The 23,303-nt window shown below is 38.0% G+C and overlaps 1 protein-coding gene across 2 annotated transcripts in view; it reads right to left on the bottom strand.

Moving 5' to 3' along the window:
- Nucleotides 1–23,303, bottom strand: part of Elapor2 (endosome-lysosome associated apoptosis and autophagy regulator family member 2) — a 201,040-nt gene that overhangs the window by 4,536 nt on the left and 173,201 nt on the right. For both annotated transcript variants that reach the window (XM_021162113.3, XM_029477444.2), the window contains 3 exons: nt 17,415–17,541; nt 15,222–15,400; nt 13,686–13,851 (listed from right to left, as the gene is read on the bottom strand). In XM_021162113.3, coding sequence (XP_021017772.1) covers nt 13,686–13,851; nt 15,222–15,400; nt 17,415–17,541 — 472 coding nt within the window. The remainder of the gene's footprint in view (nt 1–13,685; nt 13,852–15,221; nt 15,401–17,414; nt 17,542–23,303) is intronic.

The raw sequence follows: 23,303 nt of genomic DNA on the forward strand, positions 1-23,303 counted from the left end.
TTGGGGATCACCACAACATAAGGAATTGTATCAAAAGGTCACAGCATTAGGAAAGTGGAGAACCACTGCCTTAAAGAAACCTTAAAAATATTTCTGAAGTGTTTAGGAGTGAGGCTATTGCAGTTTACAACTTACTTTAAAATATATGAAGACACTGATAAAAATTTCAAGATGAACAGATATGTAACAAAGCAAACATAATAAAATTTAGGTGGTATGTTAATGATTTGTCTCATATAAGTGTCTTACATTTTCTCCAATAGTTCAAATTTCATTTTAAAGTGTAAAAATATATAAATAACTAAACTCTGACGGAGCTGACAAAGTTGTTTTTCCATTCTACACAAGGCTGTCTCTTCGCCATTGTACTAATTTCCTTTGCTGTATGAGCTTTTGAACTTAATACGATCCTATTTATTAATTCTTGAGATTATTTCCTCTGCTACTGGAGTCCTTTGCAAAAAGTCCTTGCCTTTGCCTTTACCCTGCCAGTATCTTAAAGAGTATTTTTGTATATTTTCATCCTGCAGTTTCAATTTTTCAAGTTCTGTACTAAGGTATGGTTTCCATTTTGATTTTTGTGTGTGCAGGATAAGAAGTGGGAATCCAGCTTCATTGTTCTACATGTAGATATTCAGTTTTCCTAGAACCTGTTGTTGAAGAGGGTGTCTTTTTCAATGCATGTTTTGTGACTTTTGTCAAAAGTTAGGTGACTATCACTGTGTGGGCTTATTTCTAAGTTTTCTATTCCATCACTTTTCGTGCTTGTCTTTGTGCCAGTGCCACATGGTTTTTGTTATTATCACTTCACTATATAATTTAATATCAGATATTTCATCAGTGTCTTTCTGCCTAGAATTATTTTGGTATTCAGGGTCCCTTGCAGGTCTACATGAATACCTGGGACCTATAAAGCAATTCAAAAATCAAACACCAAAAAAAAAAAAATCATCAGACTAATAAATAGGATGAAAGTTAATAAACAGAACTATCCAAGAAATACTTTTAATGTATTCAACATTCTTACCAAGCAGGAAAATACAAATTAAAACTGCTTTGAGATTTCATTTCACCCAGTGAGAATTGCTGTCATCAGGATAACAAACACTAGCAAATTCTGGCAAAAATGTGAGAATAGAGGAACCCTCAGACACTGCTGATAGGAATATAAACTCGTAAAGCCCTCATGGAAATTAGTAGAAAGGTTTTTTTCAAAAGCTCAAGTATGAAATTACCATATGACCCAACTATATCTCTCCTGGCTGTATGTTCAAAGGACTCTAATTCCTATTACAAGGATACTTCTACATTTGTATTTATGAATGTATTATTTACAAAAGAGAAGAAATGGAACCAGCTTAGATGTCTATGAATATATGAAAGGATAAAAAATGTAATTATATATATTATGGGACTTTATTCAGCCAAGACAAAAAGTAAAATTATGGTCTTTGTAGGAGGAAAAATCGGATAAAACACTACATCATTATATTGAGTGAAATAAGCCAGTTTAGGAGAGACCAAGCTGCATGTTTTCTCTTGTATGCGTTTATCTGGGTGGGTGGGGGTAGGTATTAACTAGAAAGGGGCCCATGAAATGGGAGGAGTAGATGTTTAAAAGGTGGGAGGGGGAGGGAAAGATAGACTAGTGGAATCCATGTGATATAAAAAGGGTGGGCTATTAATGAGTGATGGGAAGGGAAGGAGCAAGGGATTGGGGAGGGCAGAGAGGGAGGGAAACAAAAAGTATAACATGTGTGTGAAAATGTCGAAATAATCCCAGTACTTTGTATGTTGAGTTAATTATTGAAAACAATAAATTTTTCAAAGTGGACAAAACGATCACACTGACTGGAATTGTTATATTAAAAATTCATATTCTGAACTTTCTCATGGAGGAGTACCTCTGTTGGCCTCTTATTTCTACTCATGCTGTCTAAGAATCTTTTCCCATCTTTCAGTGTTCTGGCTCTAGTATAATGAAGGTGTGGGGGTACTACAATATGAGAAAACATTAAACAGTCTTTGCGATGCTTTAATTTATTCTTGTCCTGAAAAATTCCAGGCATTCTTTACAATATGGTTTAAGCATCACTTTTCCTTAAAATGCCCCCCTGGCACCTATATAAAGTATTTTCCTCCCTTGGAAAATATTGCCCAGTTGAGAGAAAGCCGAGTAAATTATGGGATGCCCTTCTTTCTTGGCTTTTATATGCCAAATATATGGATTATCTTTCATTTCAAATAATCTTTTCAAATATGTTAATACAACTCAAATCCTTGGATGATAGAGATGTTATCTTCTTCCAGAGCAAAAGTAAATTCTGATTATAGGCCTACAACTTCAAAACAGAACCTCCCCATAGAGAACAAATAGAAAGCACATGATTACAAAAGACAGATTAACCCAAGATAGGGGTTACTCTTCACAATGTGCTGTATGTGCAGGCATCTTCTAGCTCTTTACCCCCTGCACAATGTAAAGACTGAACAAACAAAACCAATTCTGGCTGTTGTTCCTACTATAGATAAAAGACTGTGTTTTATCTCCAACATGGGAAACTCAAGTCTGCTAAAGAATATGAGACCGTGGTAGACCAACGTGTTGACATGAAAGCACAATGACATTTCAAAACCATTAGAATTCCTCAGTGTTTTGCTAATGAAGACATAAAAATGATGGAGACCCAGAAATGAACCTACTCACCTATGTCATTTGATCACGAAGGAACTAAAACCATCCAGTGGGGGTTGGGGGGAAGACAGCATTTTCAAAATATAGTGCTGGTTCAATTGGCAGTTAGCTTGTAGAAGAATGCAAAAATTGATCCATTCTTATCTCCTTGTAGAAAGTTCAAGTCCAAGTGGATCAAGGAACTCCACTTAAAACCAGATACACTGAAACTAATAGAAAAGAAAGTAGGGAAGAGCCTCTAGCACATGGGCAGAGAGGAAAATTTCCTGAACAGAATACCAATGGCTTATGCTCTAAGATCAAGAATTGACAAATGGGACCTCATAAACTTGCAAAGCTTCTGTAAGACAAAGAACACGGTCAATAGGACAAAATGGCAACCAACGGATTGGGAAAAGATCTTTAGCAACTGTACATCAGATAGAGGGTTAATATCCAATATATACAAAGAACTCAAGAAGTTACACTCCAGAGAACCAAATAACCCTATTTTTAAGAATGGAATACAAAGCTAAACAAAGAATTCTCAACTGAGGAATACCGAATGGCTGAAAAGCACCTAGAGAAATGTTCAACATCCTTAGTCACCAGGGAAATGCAAATCAAAACAACCCTGAGATTCCACCTCACACCAGTCAAAATGGCTAAGATCAAAAACTCAGGTGACACCAGATGCTGGAGAGGATGTGGGAAAAGAGGAACACTCCTCCATTGCTGGTGGGATTGCAAGCTGGTACAAACACTCTGGAAATCAGTTTGTCAGTTCCTCAGAAAATTCGACATATCTAAGGACCCAACTATACAACTCCTAGACATGTACCCAGAAGATGTTCTAATATTTAATAAGGACACATGTTCTACTACATTCGTAGCAGCCTTATTTATAATAGCCAGAAGCTGGAAAGAACCCAGATGTCCCTCAACAGAAGAATGGATACAGAAAATGTGGTACATTTACACAATGGTGTACTTCCCAGCTATTAAAAACAATGAATTCATGAAATTCTTAGGCAAATGGATGGAACTAGAAAATATCATCCTGAGTGATGTAACCCAATCACAAAAGAACACACATGGTATGAACTCACTGATAAGTGGGTATTAGCCCAGCAGTTTGGAATACCCAAGATATAACTCATAGACCACATGAAGCTCAAGAAGAAAGAAGACCAAAGTGTGGATACTTTGGCCCCTCTTAGAAGGGGGATCAAAATACCCATGGGAGGAGATACAAAGAAAAAGTGTGGAGCAGAAACTGAAGGAAAGGTCATCCAAAAACTGTCCCACCCGGGGAGACATCCCATATACAGTTGCCAAACACAGACACTATTGTGGATGCCAACAAGCGTTTGCTGACAGGAGCCTGGTATTACTGTCTCCTGAAAGGCTCTGCCAGTGCCTTACAAATACAGAAATGGATGCTCACAGCCATCCATTGGACTGAGCACAGAATCCCCAATGGAGGAGATAGAAAAAGGACCCAAGGAGCTAAAGGGATTTGCAGCCCCATAGGAGGAACAACAATATGAATCAACCAGTGCCCCCAGAGCTCTCAGGGACTAAACTACCAGCCAAAGAGTACACATGGAGGGACCTATGGCTCCAGCTGCTTACATAGCCGAGGATAGCTTCATGGGTCATCAATAGGAAGAGAGGCCTATGGTCCTGTGAAGGCTCTATGCACCAGTGTAGGGGAATGCCAGGATAGGGAATCGAGAGTGGGTGGGTTAGTGAGCAGGGGGAGGAGGAATGGGATGGGGGGGTTTTGGAGGGGAGATGAGAAAAGGGGATAACACTTAAAATGTAAATTAAAAATATCTAATAAAAATGTTTAAAAAATGGTGGAGACATGGTTTGGTAAATACAGAAAGATTCAAGTTGCAGATGCTGATTAACATGAATTGACAGGAAATGAGTTCTCCAGATTCAATAAAGCTTACATCAAACATGTTAAATAGACCCTCAAAGCATAAGGGGTCCTACGTTTTATTGCCTGATAATGAAAAGGAACATGTCCAGCAGTGGGGAGTAGAACAAGGGTTTAAAGAACAGCTGTTGAACTCTACTCTCATATTGATTCTCCTCTGGCAGAAGGGGTACTAATCAGACCATTGGCTTCAGATATAGTCCCTAGACTAACTAACACTGAACTTCATCACAATAGGATGAAAGCATTTATTTTATGGGTTGAAGCCTGATGAATTAGAATTTTGAAGATGTGGCAGGACTCATTGACTACTTGGCCATCTTAGATTTCAGAACACTAGAGTCTATCAAGCTGTGTCAATTACTTTATGCTACTGTGGCCAATGATTTCAGAGATATAAGTCAATGGAAGGATTATTTTGGTTCATAGTTTTGGAGGGATTAGTTGATCATATGAGGAAGGCATGGCAGAACAGTCTACATCCCAGTAGACAGAAAACACAGAAGTAAATATAAGAAGGACCCACAGCAGGATAAAGACCCAAGTTCTAGGCACAAGTGACTTGCTTCCTCTAAGGAAGTCCCACCTTCAATCAAACAACCTATCAAGCCATTAAATATTTCATAATTCTATCAAGTCTAAAAATATTCCCACAGGCATGCCCAGTAGTGCATTCTTCTAATCTCTTAAACTTTAGCTAAAACAACTGAGTTAACATGATTATACAAGGCAACTTCAGAACCATTAATGACAGTTCAGTTGGTAAGTATTTCCTTGTATTCACACACACATAAGTTAGGTCTTTGAATCAATGTATAAAAAAACATGCAGTGGTAGGCTCTTATAATCCCAACACATGAAACAGCCAAATCTTTGGGGCTTGCTGCCAGTCAGCCTAACCTACAGGTGTGCTTCAGGCCAATGAGAGATCTTATGTCAAAAAAGAACAATGTGGACTGCCCCTTAAGAATGATGTCTGAGACCAGACCTTTGAGGAATGACCTCTGACCTCTACACATATGCATACACATATACCTGTTCACCGCCCTCCAAAACACACAAGCATCCACGTAAGTAAGCATGCACACACACAAAATCAATTAAATAAAAGCTGATAAGAAAAAATGCCTCAAGATTTTGTGCAGTTCCTAACAATCACAGAGCATTGGATTTCTTTGAAACTTTTTCTTGAAAACAAATTGGCACAAAAACATATTACACAGAATTGAGTATATTAAGTATATTGAGTATACTTTCCTTTCACTCCCAGATGGAGTTATAAGGAATAAGGAGATCATTGTATGATAAGAAGTTGACCAAATAAAATCCAGAGTTATAGCCAGCTATCACCTAGAAATTTCCTCCATCCTTTATATTAAACCCAAGCATTAACTAGATGCAAGAAAATGGAGCAAAACATACCCTGGATTAAAATGGATTCTTGGTGGTAGGAGGGGCTCCAGTATATAAGCTACGTCTAAATCAACAAATGACAGAAAATCTGTGGCCTCACACACACACACAAAAAAAAACAATTGTGATATAGCCTGTGATTCAAAAGTTTCCAAAACTAAAACAGATATGTCAGCAATAACAACCTTGCTATTCAGCATGACTTTAGATGATTAGAAAATATCAGTTTTGTTAGACAATGTGTAGCAGCTGAGTTGACTATAAATAAGAGCACATACAAAGTCTATTTGACGTAAGATGTTCTTTCTGTCTTCATGTTTAATCCTCATCTACCCTGTCATTGGCTGCTCAGGAAGATGATAATTTGTTAGAGAACCTTAGTTTTCTGTCACAAGGAGAAATTAAAGAGCATACGTATCAATGGAGTCTACCAAGAAGCCTGGCAGTGAAGTTTTCAACATGCCTGCACTGGACGTAGGAACCTCAAGTCACTATTCTTTATGGACCAGTGAGAGGATTTAAGCAAAGGATAGAGCATAGTTGAACATAATATGAACGTACAGAACATGTGCCCATTCAAGATATTGTTGGTGTTGTTTTAGCATTTGCAAACAGTAGGATTGTGCTACATTCTTGAATTTCCCCAAGTAATAAGCTCTGGACATATTCTCCCATCAGGAGCAATCCCCTGCAAAGAAAGGCTACAAGCTACTCTAGGGTTCCTAACTCCCCTGCCATTTTGCAACAAGTGAGTGACCTAAGGTTTCACACTCCTCTGCCTTTGGACACCCAAGTGACAACCTCTCAGTATGCTCACCACCTTCAGTTCAATCCTACCTGTGTTAGCATAGGTCTTCCTAGATACCTCTACTTGGAAAGGTATCTGATAAACCCCAATGAAATTCAGAGACATGATAAGAAACATTCTGAATCTATGCAGGAGTCATGATAAACCGATAGCCCCACCTTGACTCTGTGTCCACCATGAGTACTGGCCTCATTGGAGTATTCTACATGTTCTTTCATGTTAGCTAATCAAAAGGTAGAATCTTCTGAACTGGTACTAACACAGCATATGCTAAAACTTGTCCAGAACATGCATGGTGTATACTCACTTATAAGTGGATATTAGCCATAAAGTACAAGATACGGAAGCTATAATCTACAGATCCAAAGAAGCTAAGCAACAAGAAAGGCACAAAGAGGAAGCATGAATCTCACTCAGAAAGGGGAACAAAATAGTCATAAGAGGCAGGTTGAGGGAGATAGCTGGGTGGGAAAAGGGATGAGGAGGGTTCAGAATCAGGTTGGTGAGGAACAGGAGGGATGGACAGATGGCCATAAGAATGAATGGAAATCTGCAACTGACAGGGGTGGGGATGAAGGGGGCCTCTCCAGGACATGACATAGAAGTGCCCCAAAATCAATGGGGGTGACCATAGCTGTGACTCAAAGCATTGAGGATATGAAACCTAAAGAAGCCACTTCCTGTAGCCAGGCAGGAATCCCAGTGGAACAATAGGGACAACAACCTACCCACAAAAAATTCAACCCGAAATTTATCCTGTCTACAAGAAATGCAGGTATGGGGAATGGAACAGAGACTGAGAGAATGGCCAACCAATAACCAGTCCAACTTAAGACCCATCCCATGAATAAGTATCAATCCCTGACACGAGTAATGATATTCTGTTATGCTTGTAGACAGGAGTCTACTATGGCTGTCCTCTGAGAGGCTCTACCCACCAGCTGACTCAGACAGATGCAGACACCCGTACCCAAACAGTAGATGGAGCTTGGGGACTCTTATAAAAGAATAGGGGGAAGGACTGTGGGCTCTAAAAGAAATAGAAACTCCACAGGAAGTCCAACAGAGTCAACTAAGCTGGACTCATAGGGCTCTCAGAGACTTAAACCACCAACCAAAGAACATGCACAGGCTGGACCTACACCTTCCCACACATAGGTAGCAGATGTGCAGCTTGGTCTTCATGTGGGTCTCAAACAATTAGAATGGGGGCTATCCCAAAAGCTATTGCCTGTATGGGGGATATGTTCTTTTAGCTGGGATGCCTTGTCTGGTCTCAGTGGGAGAGTATGTGCTTCTCCCAAAAGAGACTTGAAATGCCAGGGTAGGGGGATACTCAGGGGGACCCTTACCCACTCAGAGGAGAATGGGGGATATGGGAAGGATTGTGGGAAGGGGATGTAAAGTGAATAAAAAACTGTCCAGAAACATAGGGTGTATTCCCTGTGTATCATCACAATCCTTGCAACAACCTTATGAAAGAATTTTCTGTAGTGGATGATTTTGCCAACTACAGATTCTGGCAAAACAAGAGCCTCATCCCCAGTGTACCTTTCCACAGTGTTTCTGCATCACACGCTCAACTATTTGACATACAAGTCAGATATGATACTGCTATTTTGAAAACTTCTATACACTTGTTGCTATGTTCTACTCACACTGACTATCAAGCCTATGCTGACCTTACAACTCTCCACTTTGACAGTCCCATTTACAGTGAGTCAATGGGGGCAGAAAGTAAGCCTTCCTTCAGGCTTTGAGGAAAATCTTACTTCGTTGTACTCTATAGAGCAACAGAAACCCACAGGGTCAGTGGGATTCTTCACTCATCAACATTTTAGTGTAAGCCAAGGCTGACTTACTATTACCCCTGGTTTCTGTCAGTAGTCCCTAGCTACTACAGGTGTTTACTCTCTGATTTGCATATGTGTAACTGACTCATGAGCTTTTGCAAACAATCTATCTGTTTTGACTGATACTTAGAACACTATACACTCTTCATGAGGACAATAAACTCTGGGAAAAAAAGATATTAGCTTCTGAATAAATCAAACATGTCATTCAGAGAGATGCCCACAGCAAGGACCCACCTTATGAAAATATCAAAGGGACTCAAGATTCTCTTAAAACTGTATAAGCCCCAAAGGCTACACTGATCCACCACCCCACCCACCTATACAGACACAGTAAATGACTGCAGATTATATGTGCATACATAAATACATATTTATTTATTTAGTGTGTATACATGTGTCCTGGCATGTGTGTGGAAGTCAGAGAACAACGTCCAGGAGTCAGGTCTTTTCTTTTACCATATGGGCTTTGGAGATTCAACAGGGGCCTTTAGGATTGGCAATAAGCACCTCTTAAGTACCTCTACCTGCTAAGCCATCTCACGGGATCCAAAACTGTATTGTTGATGTAGAGGTTACCACAGAATGTCAGACATAGGATTTATGGCAATGACTGGTCATTTTTTTTCTTAGACACTTGATGGCATTACTCTTTGATTCTTTCTTTTCTATTAATAGTGCCTCACCTCGGATAAGCTAATTCTAGCTTCACCAGTTTTGTCCTATATAAAGATTATGGATTTGGGGACTATTTAAGACAATGGTACACTATTTTTTAATCAAAAAAGTCATCTAGCAGTAGGTTGAAATGGTGTTATGAATGGGCCTTCCACACTCCTACCACTGGAAGGTATATGGTATCATCAAACATTGAGTTAATTCTCAGAAACTCAAAAAAAAAAAAAAAAAAAGCTTCTGATTATCTCTTTACCTCTCGCATACACCTTCTTACAGGATTCTGGTAAGCATGATTTTACATTAAGAGTCACCTTACAGTGACTTTATAGATCTTAATCAGGATGTAAGAAAACATAATATGCAACCTGCAACTTTGTCTTATATTCTCATGACCCTACATCAAGAGCAGAATATTCTCTTGCTGTATATACTGCAAGATATATCAACCTGTAATAGCACATGTTGGTGAAAGTGGAAAACACATTGGATCTCCGTAGCCTTGTAAAGTTCCCTGGTCCTCTTGCCCTTGAATGTTCTAGAAAATAAATCTCAGTAGCAAGTGGGGATGAACAGAAATGAGTGACTATATAACTACAGAAACAGGGTGCTGGCAATGAAGGGGTAGAACATAGCTGACGGGCATTTAGACACATCGGCTAAAATGCCGAGGTGTGACTCTCTCAGACGGTACCGTTACCTTACACGATGTCCTGGTCTGCCATATCTATCACATGAGCCACTCACAACTTTCTGGCCATTTCTTTCAGGCTTATTGAGAAATCCATCATGTGCAGTGAGGCACTGTCCCAGTTCCTGTCCCAATACTAACCAACACCACTATTCCCATGGCCATCACTCACAAGGCTACAAACACCAACCCATTTGTGTTACAAACAGAACAGCTAAATTGACCAACTACCTTTTAGAAGAAGGGATGTGGTTATTTTGGATGAACTGAAACCCCTAAATATTATTAGCCTTCAAAGAGGCTCCTTTGTAGGCACAATTAGCTTGTGTTTCCTGACTGATGTGGGTCCTATTTATAGTATCAACTGTAACTAATAATGAATTCCAAAGACATCCAGCAGAGCACTGAGACCATAGTGTAGAAACCAGAAGTTAACTTCCCTGTCTCCTAAAAACACGGTGATTTTACCTGTAAGAATGAACACTAAAAAGTTCTTCAATTTTTAAGGTAACTTCCAAAATATATCCTGCAACTGCTAGAGAAGCTTTCTAAATGAGTAAATAACCTATTTATTATTCATACTCATCCAATGCAGTTATTTATTTAGTAAGGGTGTTATATGTTTGTCTCTGCCTCTAACTAGGTAGTCAATGGCCCCATGTCTAAGAACATTCAAGTTAACATTAACTCATTCTTTGTACATTAGTAAAGACAATATAATTATCCAATAATTCACACTGGAGGGTAAAAAGCTGTGCAACCACTTACAACCACTAATACACCCTATTTTACATCATCTTGATCAATTAACATAGTTTAGATTACAATGATAATTATAGTTGAGATGCACACATTGTTCACAGAGCCCATATAGAAAAGTAGGATGTACATTAGGTCTCAATGTTGGTTGTTTTGTTTTGTTTTGTTTTGTTTTTTTTCTGGGGGAGAGGTGTTAATTCTTGTCCCTATTCCACTTGAGTCTTATGGCAGAAAAATCCTCTGTCAGTGGAAAGGTCTCTAGCTGAGTAGAAATGTCAGCACAAAGACAAAGAGAAAGACATTTACTTCTCTAAAGTGATTTATGATGTGTTTACATTTGGCTAGGTGTGTCTGGAATTGGCATATGCTTAAGTGATGCAAACTAGCCTCATCTTGCTGCTTAATGTTGACACAGGCTTCATTGTAATGATGTATGGGGAAAATGGACAAGGTTCCAACCCAGCCTCTGGTAGTCACACCAACCAGAATGATGAATGGAATGTACTCAAAGGAAAATTCATCAAAAGCCAAGATGATAGAGACAAGCAGTTTAGATATAACTGTGGGATGATGCTCTATGTTCTTATATTTCTGCAATTCTATGACTGATTTACTCTTGTCTCATACTGTTTTTCAAGAATGAAAAATGAAAATTTTGTTTTATAACTGTATGAGCCTATCAAATGATTAATATATATATTAAGGAAAGTAAGTTTATATAGGAAACAGTGTTTAAGGATAAAGTATTTTCTCCTTCTACAGTAAATTTCAGGCATGCCCACTTGTCTTGGAGATAGCGTCTCCTTCTGTAGCAGTGGGCAGGCATCTCATCTGTCCAATACATTGAAAAACAAAGAGCAGACATGCTTCCTGCTCATGTGGAACACAATTCGTATTCTCAAAGCTTAGGAATGCAAAGTGTGTTATCATTTCCTCTGCACGTGACTGTGAGAACTGAGGACTGGGAACAGGTATAGCTATTGTTGCTCTGTCCAGTACATCTCTGTAAATTTTAAACTGTCTTTGGTTTTCTGCTTTAAAATATACATGAAACTAGGAAACTCATTTGTTCACTTGCACATAGGACAAAACTTTAATTTTTGACAATCACTATATAATTATTATAGTATTCATTCTCTCCTGAAAATCCCAAAATAATAACGAAAACATATCATAGAAATATAATCTATTCATTTTCTTCTTACATGATTACTGATATTCATGGGCCTAAACTAGGAGAATGAAAGAAAATGGTTACTAAATCATGCCTACAAATACTTTTTTCTTTTTCTCTTTTCCTGTGCTTGTGGGCTCATGCCTGTTGACATGTGTAGATGTGTGTGCATATCAAGGTCAATGGCTGATATTAGAAATCGTCTTGATGGCTCTTCCATCTTATTCAGTAGGGTGGGGTCTCTCTATCAAGCCTAGAGCTCACCTTGCTAGGCAGTTTCCATCTTGCTCAGGGCATCCCATCTCCACCCTTTGAGGCTGAATTACAGATGGACCAACACGCTCATCTGCCATCCATGTGTTATAGGGATGCGAACGCTGGTCTTCATGCCTGTGTTGCAACACTTTTAACTATTTGGCCATCATCCCAGCCAATGTCATCGTTTGTTACTTGTCCCTCTAGTTGCAAATTATTTGAAATACTTTTTTCCTGATTTTTCTATTTATTTTTATTTTCAGTGCATAAAATGGCATTTCTTATCTCCTACCTCAATTGTGAAGAATGTCAGAGAAATGTCATTTCAAACACTATTTGAGGTTTCACGTTCTCTTTGTATATAGCTGTTTCAACAAAGCCAATAACACGATGACATCCAACATGATACCATGAACATCTGCCCAGTTATCGAATATTTCTATAGAAAGACAATCTCATTGTGAAATAAACACAAAGGTATAGATAAATATGAGATCTTTTATTAACCAAACTTTGTTTTAAAGATTATAAAATGGTACATGATCTTTGTGAAAACTTAAAACTTACTAAAATGCTTTATTTCAGAAATTCTCATTAGATTCCAATTCCCCAAAGAAGCTAATGTTAATTGCTTATTATATAAATAATGGCATACATATTTATCATATAGAAATAGAATCATTAACTTATTTTTCCTTCTGTTTGAACCTACTGACCTTTCACATACAAAGATAACTCAATATTTTTAATTTTTATTTTTGAGATCATAGTATAATCACATAATTTCCCCTTGTCCTTTACTTGATGCAAGCCCATTCACGTACAATCATTCTCTCATTCAGACTCATGGTCTTTTTTTCTTTAATCGTTGTTACAGATCCATATTTGTATTCATAAATATAGCCTTTTTAGTCTGAATATGTTACTTGTATGTGTACATTTTCAGCATTGACCATTTGGTATTTAATAACCAGCTGATAAACTCTTCCATGGGAAAGACTATTTCTCCTGTTCTCAGCTTTTCTAAATTGCCCGTAGTTCTTTGTCAATTTTTAAATGTATATAATTTGATCATATTCTTTTCCTCCCTCAAGTCCTTCCAGATCCTCTCCCCTTCCCGAGTTTTAAGTTCTTTCTCAAAAAACAAACAAACAAAAAATTGTTAATAGCTGTAGAGTCACTCGGCATTGAAGTATTTTAATATAGAAAGGTTTCTTCACGAACTCTCGTGGAGGCTGAACAGGTCATTTCTACTTGATTAACTCATAAATACTAGATTCAGGTATTATTCTAACATGGTAAACTTTCTATGAGTACTTCCGTTGAGTAAATACTGGTGAGGCACATACGTGCTGGATGGCAGAGCCTGCATGAATGGTGTATGGCCCCTGATGGATAAATGCTCAGTAATTCCAGGTTAAAAGTCAGCTCTCACCTTTGTGGCCAAAGACTTAAGCTTTCCTAGTAGTGACTGTTTGTTGGAATATACAACATCCTCTTCATTATCCTCTCCTTCCATGATAGCACAGCTGTCTGCAGCTGGGAGTTCACACTCTTTTGAGTTAGTCGTCATTACTAATTTAGAATATTTGTATTCCAGCCTAAGCAGGGGTAGATAGAGAAGTAAATAGTTATATAACCATTTATAGTAATAATAAATTCATATTTATTATAAACATTATACCAGCTTCTAAAATAGTTCTGATAGTCCTGCATGGTTTTTCCAACAGCATATTTGCCTCATCCGTGGCTGTAGCTTTAAATGTTCTCACTTATTAACTAAATACATAAAAATATTCCACAAGATGTCAGAGAATCAGTTCAATAGAGTTAATTTTACCACTTACATTAATTGACCTTACTGTCTAATTATATAGAACATTTATGGGGCTGGTGAGATGGCTCAGCAGGTAAGAGCACTGATTGCTCTTCCAAAGGTCTTGAATTCAAATCCCAGCAACCACATGGTGGCTCACTACCACCCATAATGAGATATGACGCCCTCTTCTGGTGTGCCTGAAAACAGCTACAGTGTACTTATGTATAATAATAAGTAAATCTTTGGGCCGGAGCTAGCAGGGACTGAACAAGCAGAGTTGACCAGAGTGAGTGAGGTTAACCGGAGCAAGCAGAGGTCCTAAAATTCCCAACAAGCACATGAGGCTCACAACCATCTGTACAGCTTCAGTGTTCTCACATATATAAAATAAATAAATAAATCTTTACCAAAAAAAAAAGAACATTTGTAAAACAAAGAAAAGCCTTAATGCCAGATGCCTTTCCTTACTTTCCTTACTGTATTCCTGTGATACCAATTCCCTATCACATTTCTAAGGTTCAGATCATGAAGATGAGAATATGAGCAGATGATTTGCTTGTTACTATATCTCTGCTTCATTTGGGCTTTTTCTCTTTAGTTATGAATCAGATATTATAATTATTCCTAGAAAATAGAACAGAGATCTGCCACATTGCACTTGAATCCAAAGATTCAAGTCATGATCCAAGCCATGTAACAGATGCACAAAAGGGTTGGACTCAACTTTTGGCACCAGAGTCTTTGAGATTTGGAATAAATAAATATGATATTTGCCCATTTGCTTAGTCTGTTTGTTTAAAAACATCTTTGTAAGTGAAACTGATACAACAAGAAGTCAGATTATGTCAGAGAAAGAAGTTATGTCACCTTCCAATCTCTGCTCTGTTCCTATCTGGGTAACTTAGAGAGTTTTTCATTTTTAGAACAAATGACTAATCCAGTGGTCAGTAATGTTCTGTCCACTTTCAATTATCAAAATAAGAATCCTTTATTCTCTCTATTTTCTCAAATGCCTTGCCTATACCTACCTTCCTTACCAGAAATGCCTCATGGCACTGAGGGAATGGACAACATACAACCATTATATCTAAAATTCTCACAGTATAAACAGACACTCCAGTTCTTATAAGATCATTTAATGAGGTTACTTACTTTTGATTCTTTTTCCAAAAGTAGCATGTTAAAGCCACCAACAAAACGGCTGTGAACGCCCCCACACCAGCTCCCACTTTCAGCCAAAAGTCAACTGTTTCGCAGGTTGACAACTTCTTTTCGGGCAAAGAAATTCCTTTCACGCACCACTTCGGTTCATTCCATACATATAATATTTCCTTTTAAGACAGATAAATGAGACCATAGATGAGATGCGCAAAAATTAGGATTCAACTGTAAACGCTAGAATTGGTACTGAGTCCATTTATCACACAGAAGAAAGAGTTTTGTTAACTCTATTTATGGTTATAAAGGGAATTTCTCATTCACTTAATACTGTAAAATATCTAGCAAAAAAGGAAAGAGATATAGAAAATGAGTAAATGAAATAAATGCAAAATTCTGTCACATCAGAATGGTTCACAACATGCTGAAGAAGTAGAATAAAACTTATTCCACTTTGACATACCCTCTCAGTGTACTTAGTACAACTGCTTGGAAAGGTTTGCACACAGCCATCAGGTAAGCCAGTCAACCCAATAAACCTGTCACTGAATGGAGTTGGCCACACACCATGGCCCTAGGGCATGTAAGTGTACCGCAGCTCACCAACTTGAATGGCTCATGTAAAGTTAAGTACCCAAGATGCACAGTGCTTATATTTGCCAAACTAAGGAGGGCATTACCTTGGGTCATCACTACCCATACCAAGCATTCTCACCCTCCCAAAGTAAATGACTTAATTCCTAAAGCAATGTGCCCTAAATAGCAAGTGACAACCAGTGAACAATTTTTAAAAATAAAGTGCTAAAATAAAGCAGACCACATATGAAAATCAGAGTTCAGTGTATTCTTCCTTTTATTCCTTGGCCTTCGTTGTGACCAGAAGTTATTTACAATGATCATTAAGTCCAATGAACTGGGGAATTCCATTTTATGTCTGGTTCATCACTCAATTATCTGCTGTGTGATGGTCACTTTATCTGAACTCTAACAAAATGATCCAGCTGTGTTTTACTTCATATCTTATGTACATAGGCAGATTTCCACCATTAGTTATGAACAATAGTCAGGTGAGTGGTTTACTACGGGGAAAAGTTTCAGTCAGGTTTCAAAGGATATTTCCCCGTGCATTTTCTTAGAAAGGGCTATTAATGATCCTGTGGTTTTAGTCTATGACAACTATTATCATTCTTATTGAACTGAACATCAATACATTACTTTTGAATTGGGTGACATTTTTATAAGAATGAGGAGGTGGGAATGCAGAGACACATTTAAGCTCACCACCATCTAAGTATAAACTAGAGTGAATATACACTCCAGCACATGTGGACCTCATCTGAACCACATTCTACATTCCAAAAAGATATGTATGAAAGCCTAGAGAGTTTAATCAATTGTATAATAATAAAAGGCATGTTTAAAAGCTCCATTGTCTAGTGGCTATAGTCTCAGCTTCTCAAAACCTTAAAATTCTAGAGATACCCAAAATGCCAACCTATCTACTCAGTTTCTCTGATACTGAAAAAGAAAGAAATGTAACTGAGGAAAGTCCGTAGTCACTCTAAAACTATTCATTAGAAAGCCTGATCCTATCATCTGGTCAGGTATCACCAGGAGCAGAAAGCTGACAGAAGAGCGGAACAGTCCCTTCTTCCAGCATGAAGGAGGATTTTCTAACAGGATTAAGATAAATTTAGTGATAAATTCGAAAGCATTTCTCTTACTGATAACACAGAATCACATCAAATCTCTATTACTGCCTAACATTAGATATGATGCTTACCACATACTTCGAACCTGGTATAGACTTTCTGAGATCTCAATTTGATAAGAGTACTTCTCTCACAAGCCATGAAGGCTTTTCTGCTTCTGTCAGCTATGTGTGAAGGACTTACATTCTGTGAACTATACAGATGTATATTTGAAATACTTACAGAATAGTGGAATTGCATGCCCGGTCAACACAAAGTAGAAAAATGAACAGAGTAGGGAAGGAAATAGGACTGAAGCAGTCCTTAAAATTAAATGCTTAAAAATTTTAAAGATACACACTGAAGTACTTTCCTGATCATTATTTTTGTTAAGTCATGAAGCTTTATAATCCAAAGAAATCTTCATTAATTCACAGACATGATGGGGAACAGCAGTTGGCATCTCTTCAGGGTGCCTCCATAGGTTAGTTCTTACCTGAAGCCCTCTCTTGCAGGCTCCCTCGATCTCATGGAAGTCATGTTCTGTGCACAGAGGGCAAGCTTCTGCACTCTCCCATAGAAAGTAGAATGTACAACCATCACAGGTGCCAGCTGGACACTTGCTAAAATTTTAAAGAAACAGCAGCCTTGTTAATGCATTCAGCCCTCTCCAATCAATATTGCAGTTCTCAAAACATACTGGATGTCTTGTTTTAATGTTGAGGAAATATTTGTATAAAACAGAAATGGCCTAAAGGAGCAGAGACCACAGTGATAGCATACCCGCCCCCCATGCTTGCTACAATCCTGATGGCTAGAGTAAAAGAGACAAATAATGCCAAGTATAGGGAGGATGAGAAGACAAAGAGAACCCCCATACATTGCAGGTGGGAATGTGAATAGCCCCTCTATTTTCAGAGTCTTGCAATTCTTTAAACAACCACACATGAATGTACTATATAATCAGGCATGTCTGCTCATAGGTATAAACCCAAGAGAAGCAACATGTATTCCACACAAAGGTTGGTAATGAATGTCCACAGCAAAACATTACTCAGAATGACCAGTGTGGGAAGAGCCCAAATGTGCAGTGAATAAATATGTAAGTATAATTGTCTGGGGGACTTCTAATTGACTATATAAAGGAATGCAGCAATGCTATATGCCTCAATTTAGATGAACACTAAAAATACTGTGCTAAGTGGGAAAAGCAGTAGAAATAATACACATTTTATGATGCTTCCCATATGAAAGTCTTGAATAGGGACAAATAACAGATGATTTGCTGTTTAGGGGCTTAGAAGAGGGTTAGTGTACAGGAAGATGAGAATGAAAGGGTTCAGAAATTCCTGAGGAAATGATGAGATGATCTAAATTTAGTTGTGGTCATGACTATATACTTCTGTTAAGAATCTGACGAATCACTGATTTATATACTGATTAAATAGTTTGCATGGATTGCATGGAATTACAGTTCTATACAACTACTGTTTTATACAGTGTGTGTGTGTATGTGTGCGCGTGCACGCGCACATTTAAGTGTGTGTAAGTATGGGGTATCTATGAACCTACTACACTGCTTATGTGGAGATCAGAAAAACAATTTACATGAGTCCGTTATCTCCTACCATATTAGTTTCAAGAATCAAACTCAAATCACCAGGCTTGGCCACTGACATAGCACTTTTATCCACTGAGCCTTCTCACTGGCCCCAAGCTGTTTCCTTTGAAACTTTAAGAGACAGATACAGATAGCTACCAAAAGAAAAGAAAAGATTCTCAGAAAGTTTCTTGGAATTCATAGTATCTAAGCTGAGTTTAGGAATACTTAGGAGGAGTAAGACAGAAGGAAATCAAAGAACTTCCAACCAAGGTGATAGAATTGTATGATGAACTGATTAAAAAAAATCACATGTCAGTCACTCTTGCTGGACCATCCAAAGCAAAGCAATGAGAACAGTGAGAAACTAAGTCCAAAGCCTCAGATTCCAGGCAGATTATAGTTTCTGTTGAAGAAGTACCTGGGGAGATAATTTTGGAAAAGAACCAGGGTCTCTTACAGAAGAAACAATAATCACAGACATTTCTGAAGTCAACCATTACATTAATACAACATTCTGTGCTCCAGTACAGTCCTGTCCCTCCCCCCCCCCCATGGACTGACAATAACCTCCAATAAGGAGGTGAAGATGAAGATGGGAAAGAGAGTAGACCTGGGGTAGATTACAGAGCAACCATGAGCAAAATCTAAGTGGATACTTTATGAACTTCTGCTTTCTGATGCATGAGCCAACTTCATCTGCTTGCTCCTTTGATTAAGGAATAAATAAATCCTGCGTGACTCTATATTAATCTGTTGGTGCTGTATATCCTCTGACTGAACCAGAATCTATCTGAAAAGTTCTAGTGCAAGCAGTATTTTTTATGAATGTGTAAATCCTGGGAGTAGTCTCTTAATTTGTTTATCTACCTTCCAGTCCTTTTAAACTAATCCATGTGATTAGAGGTTTTCCCTAACTTCATTCATATTATGACTAATGCTGAGCGTGGGTCTCCTGAACACCCATTAGCTAAAGTAGAGAAACAAAGTAGAACAAAACAAATAAAATACGCCCCCTTTTAAAGGTCTCAACATAAAACTTTATAGGTATATTAAATGTACATATTGACATAAAGACATTTCACTACAAGAGCACCATGCACTTTGCTCATACCCCCTCACCTTCCATTTTCATACACTCGCAAATATTCTCTTTCATTCCTCTGATAGTCTTGCATCTCTTTTCTTGTCATGAATTTTTATAACTTTTATTTATATAGAATCTAGAGTCCAGAAGTAAGACAAAATATTGAATATTTGTGTTTGAATCTGACTCATTTGCTTTGTATAGTGGCCTTCAATTGTACCCATTTCCTGCAAACAACTTAATTCTATTTTTCTTTATGGCTGAATCAAACTCCATTGAGCACATTCATCATGATATCTTCATCTTCGATACTGTACAAAATGTTTCAATAAACATAAATTACCTCTGTGGCTGTTAATTGACATTTATTAAGGTGTATACTGTGAAGTGGTATAGCTGAGTCATATGACAGTTCTATATTTAGTTTCTTTTGAAGACGCTCCCCATTGGTTTCCATAGTTACTGGGCTAATTTATACTCACAGGGAAATGAATGATTCCCTTCTCCATACATCTTTGCCAGCATTCACAATTTACTTAGCAATAGCTATTTTAACAGGGGTGAGAGATAACTTCAATGTAGTCTTTTGGTGTTTTTTTGGTTTTGGGGGGGGATTGTTTTTTGTTTGTTTGTTTGTTTGTTTGTTTGTTTTCAAGACAGGGTTTCTCTGTGTAGCCCTGGCTGTCCTGGAATTCACTTTGTAAACCAGGCTGGCCTGAAACTCAGAAATCCGCCTGCCTCTGCCTCCCAAGTACTGGGATTAAAGGCGTGCGCCACCACTGCCTGTAATATAGTCTTAATACACAATGCCCTCGTGGCTAAGAATGCTGAACATTATTTCATATAGTTATTGGCCATATGTGTTTCATCTTTTATGAACTGTTTGTTCAACCTTTTAACTAGTTTATTGTGCTGGTTCATGAGGGTGCACATTTATGTGCATGTATACAAATGTCAGAACACAACACCAGGTGTTGTTCCTCAGGTACTATCTAGCTTACTTTTGAAATATGGCAACCCAGTAGTTTGGAGCTTACCATGTATGCTAGACAGACTCTTTGGCCCTGAAGACCTGATTGTCTCTACCATCCCTTTGGAGTTCAAACTGTGTAGCTGAATTCTCTTTTCAGCAATGACAAACGTCACTTCAGAGTAAAGGTCCACCCATTGTGTCTATGACCTGGCTTTGCATGTTCTATATGGTATTATTTTTCCCAAATAGATTCCAATGCCTAAGGCTCTGATATGGCCAGCATGTTTATACTTAACTTTATGCCTGCATATTCTTGCCCTAACCCAAAGGCTTGGACTACCTTTCTGCCACAATATGAGTATGTATGCTTCACTGAGTTTGAGTTCAGAAAGCTTTCTCTGGACTATGTGTGTGGTTCTATGGTTCTTTGAGGAACCTGCACTTAGTGTGGAATGGGGTGTGGCTTTGGAGTGTGGAGATAATAGTGTTTTCTCATCTTCCTGGCAGAGCAGTCAGATATAAGTTTTTCTGTGGATCTGTTCCCACCTTGTCTCAGCACAAGAGGCCTTAGCCAATGCCACAAAGTGGCTTCTTATCACTGGCTTCATGTGACTTATGGCCCTTTTATTTTTCCTCTTTGTTTATAAGATTCTCCTTTTGTTTATAGACTCAGAGTAGGAGAAGAAAGGATTCTCCACTTTCTCTACTGCTTTTCCCAAGCTGCTACTGAAGTTTGTTGTTGCCTTACAAACATCACAGTTCCAGTGATTTATCTAGGGTTTCCCAGTCTGGCCTTGGCTATCATCTTCCTTTCCTTTCCAGGCAACTCGCTTCCTTTGACATCATAGAATAGATGTTTTCTTTGGTAGATATGTAGGTAAGCACTGTTTTGTCCCTAATCTTCCATCTTTCCTCATCCTCCCCCTTTAACTGTAAATGATACTTTAATAAACTCAGATTTATTTGACAGCAAAGACAAGCTATGGTAAATCGTGAGCTACCGACACAAGACCGAGGATTATTCCCCCTAAATTGATGCACAGTTGGGCCAAGGGAAGGAAAATGCATAATTCTTGTGGACTCCTCTAACCAAACCCAGTAAAGATTATTGATATTCAGCTTTGGCCATAAAATCCATAAAAGTTCACTGGACAGTGAAACTCCCTTAGAGACCTTCTAGGTCTTGGGAAGTCTTTCTCATTTTCCCTTAATAAATCTACTTTTCCCTCTGCTCATTCCTTGTTCCTGTTCCATATTCTTCTGGGTATGAAACAACAAGATTATAAGCTACTGGATCAGGGTAACATTAGTGGCCATTGATCATGTGGAACCCTAGTTCCCTTGGTCAAGCACACCAATACCTAAGAAAGGCTCCATTACACTCACAAGCCTGCATCTATATACAATCCAAAACTATTTTTCTAGATACAGCAAAAATTTCAAATTCTTGGTTAACTAAGCACATTCCAAGAAATCCTAAAACATGAATACAAAGTCTACACTTATATTGGTTGACCTCGTTTTTAAACAAGCCCGTCTTTCCAAGTGACTGCACTGTAAATGAGATAGATCCAGTTCAGATGCAAACAGTCCTTCTTACATGATAAAGTAATAGAGGCCTGGTATTTTTTATCAGAACGATAAACAATAGCAAAATGTTCTTTAGGGAAAAACAAAGACAAGAATTAGCTGCCTTAATTCACCCATTTGTAAATCAAAGAAATAGTATGTGCAAGCTAATAAAGAGACTTATAAAAATAATAACTACAATAGGTGAAATCTTCCCACACAAGATGCCATTGCCTTTCCCCATCTTCTAGGTCAAAAAAAAAAAAAAAAAAAAAGCAATCCACAATAGTTCTTTGAATTATTTTTGAATAAAACTCCAAATTCCTAATCAAAAAGGTATTCCAATATAACTACAATTTTCAATTTTTAAAGTAAACATATTTTCTGATCATTTAGCAAAAATTAGCCCTGTGTCCCCCAGTTCACTCTTTCCAAGAATGGAGACCTGCCAAGGAATGAACAAACTTTTTATCCTGGGGTATGGAGAGGACAGCAAGTCTGTTAAATTTTGAAACGAAACATGAACAAAAAGATAAAGATAATTAAAGTTGCAAAAACTTCTGGAGATATCTCAAGTTTTAATTCAAACTGGACTTTAAAATGACAGTTTTCCTCCTTCCCCTGCCTCAGTTTTGTAGTTTCCAAAGTTGAAGTCGTAAAGCAAACTTTGGAAGCTCAAAGCAACTCAAAGTTTGAAGACGATTAACAATGCAAGTCAATTTCTAGGGAACTGACAAAAGCATAAAAACTTGAAGGAAAAAATCTAGATACTCATGTCATTTATAAGGCTGCCACTGGGTCAAAACACTACAGCAATTAGGGACTTCTCCTTGGTAGACTTCACTTTTCTAAGGATACACTTAGATTAAATACAGTTTAGAACCAAGTCCTTAATCTTTTTAACCCAATGATTCTTTTCCTATGGGTGGTACCCAATTTTGATTCTTCGAAATAAACTGCATTTCAGAATTTGAATTAAAGTATCCCTCTAAAGCGTGCCAGGATACAGAGGCTGTCATCTGACCTATGGTTCCTCTCAGCCTTGGCATCTCCTGAAACAGCCTCTCTCTGTTGCAGATCCTGGGCAATGAGATAAGGCCCTCTAGTGTTGGTTTCATAAAACATGGTCTCTTGCTCAATTTTTAAAGGTTAAGTA

This window comes from Mus caroli, unplaced genomic scaffold (genome assembly GCF_978045245.1).
Source record: "Mus caroli unplaced genomic scaffold, Mus_caroli_1 scaffold_4, whole genome shotgun sequence".
In the NCBI taxonomy this organism is placed as follows: Eukaryota; Metazoa; Chordata; class Mammalia; order Rodentia; family Muridae; genus Mus; species Mus caroli.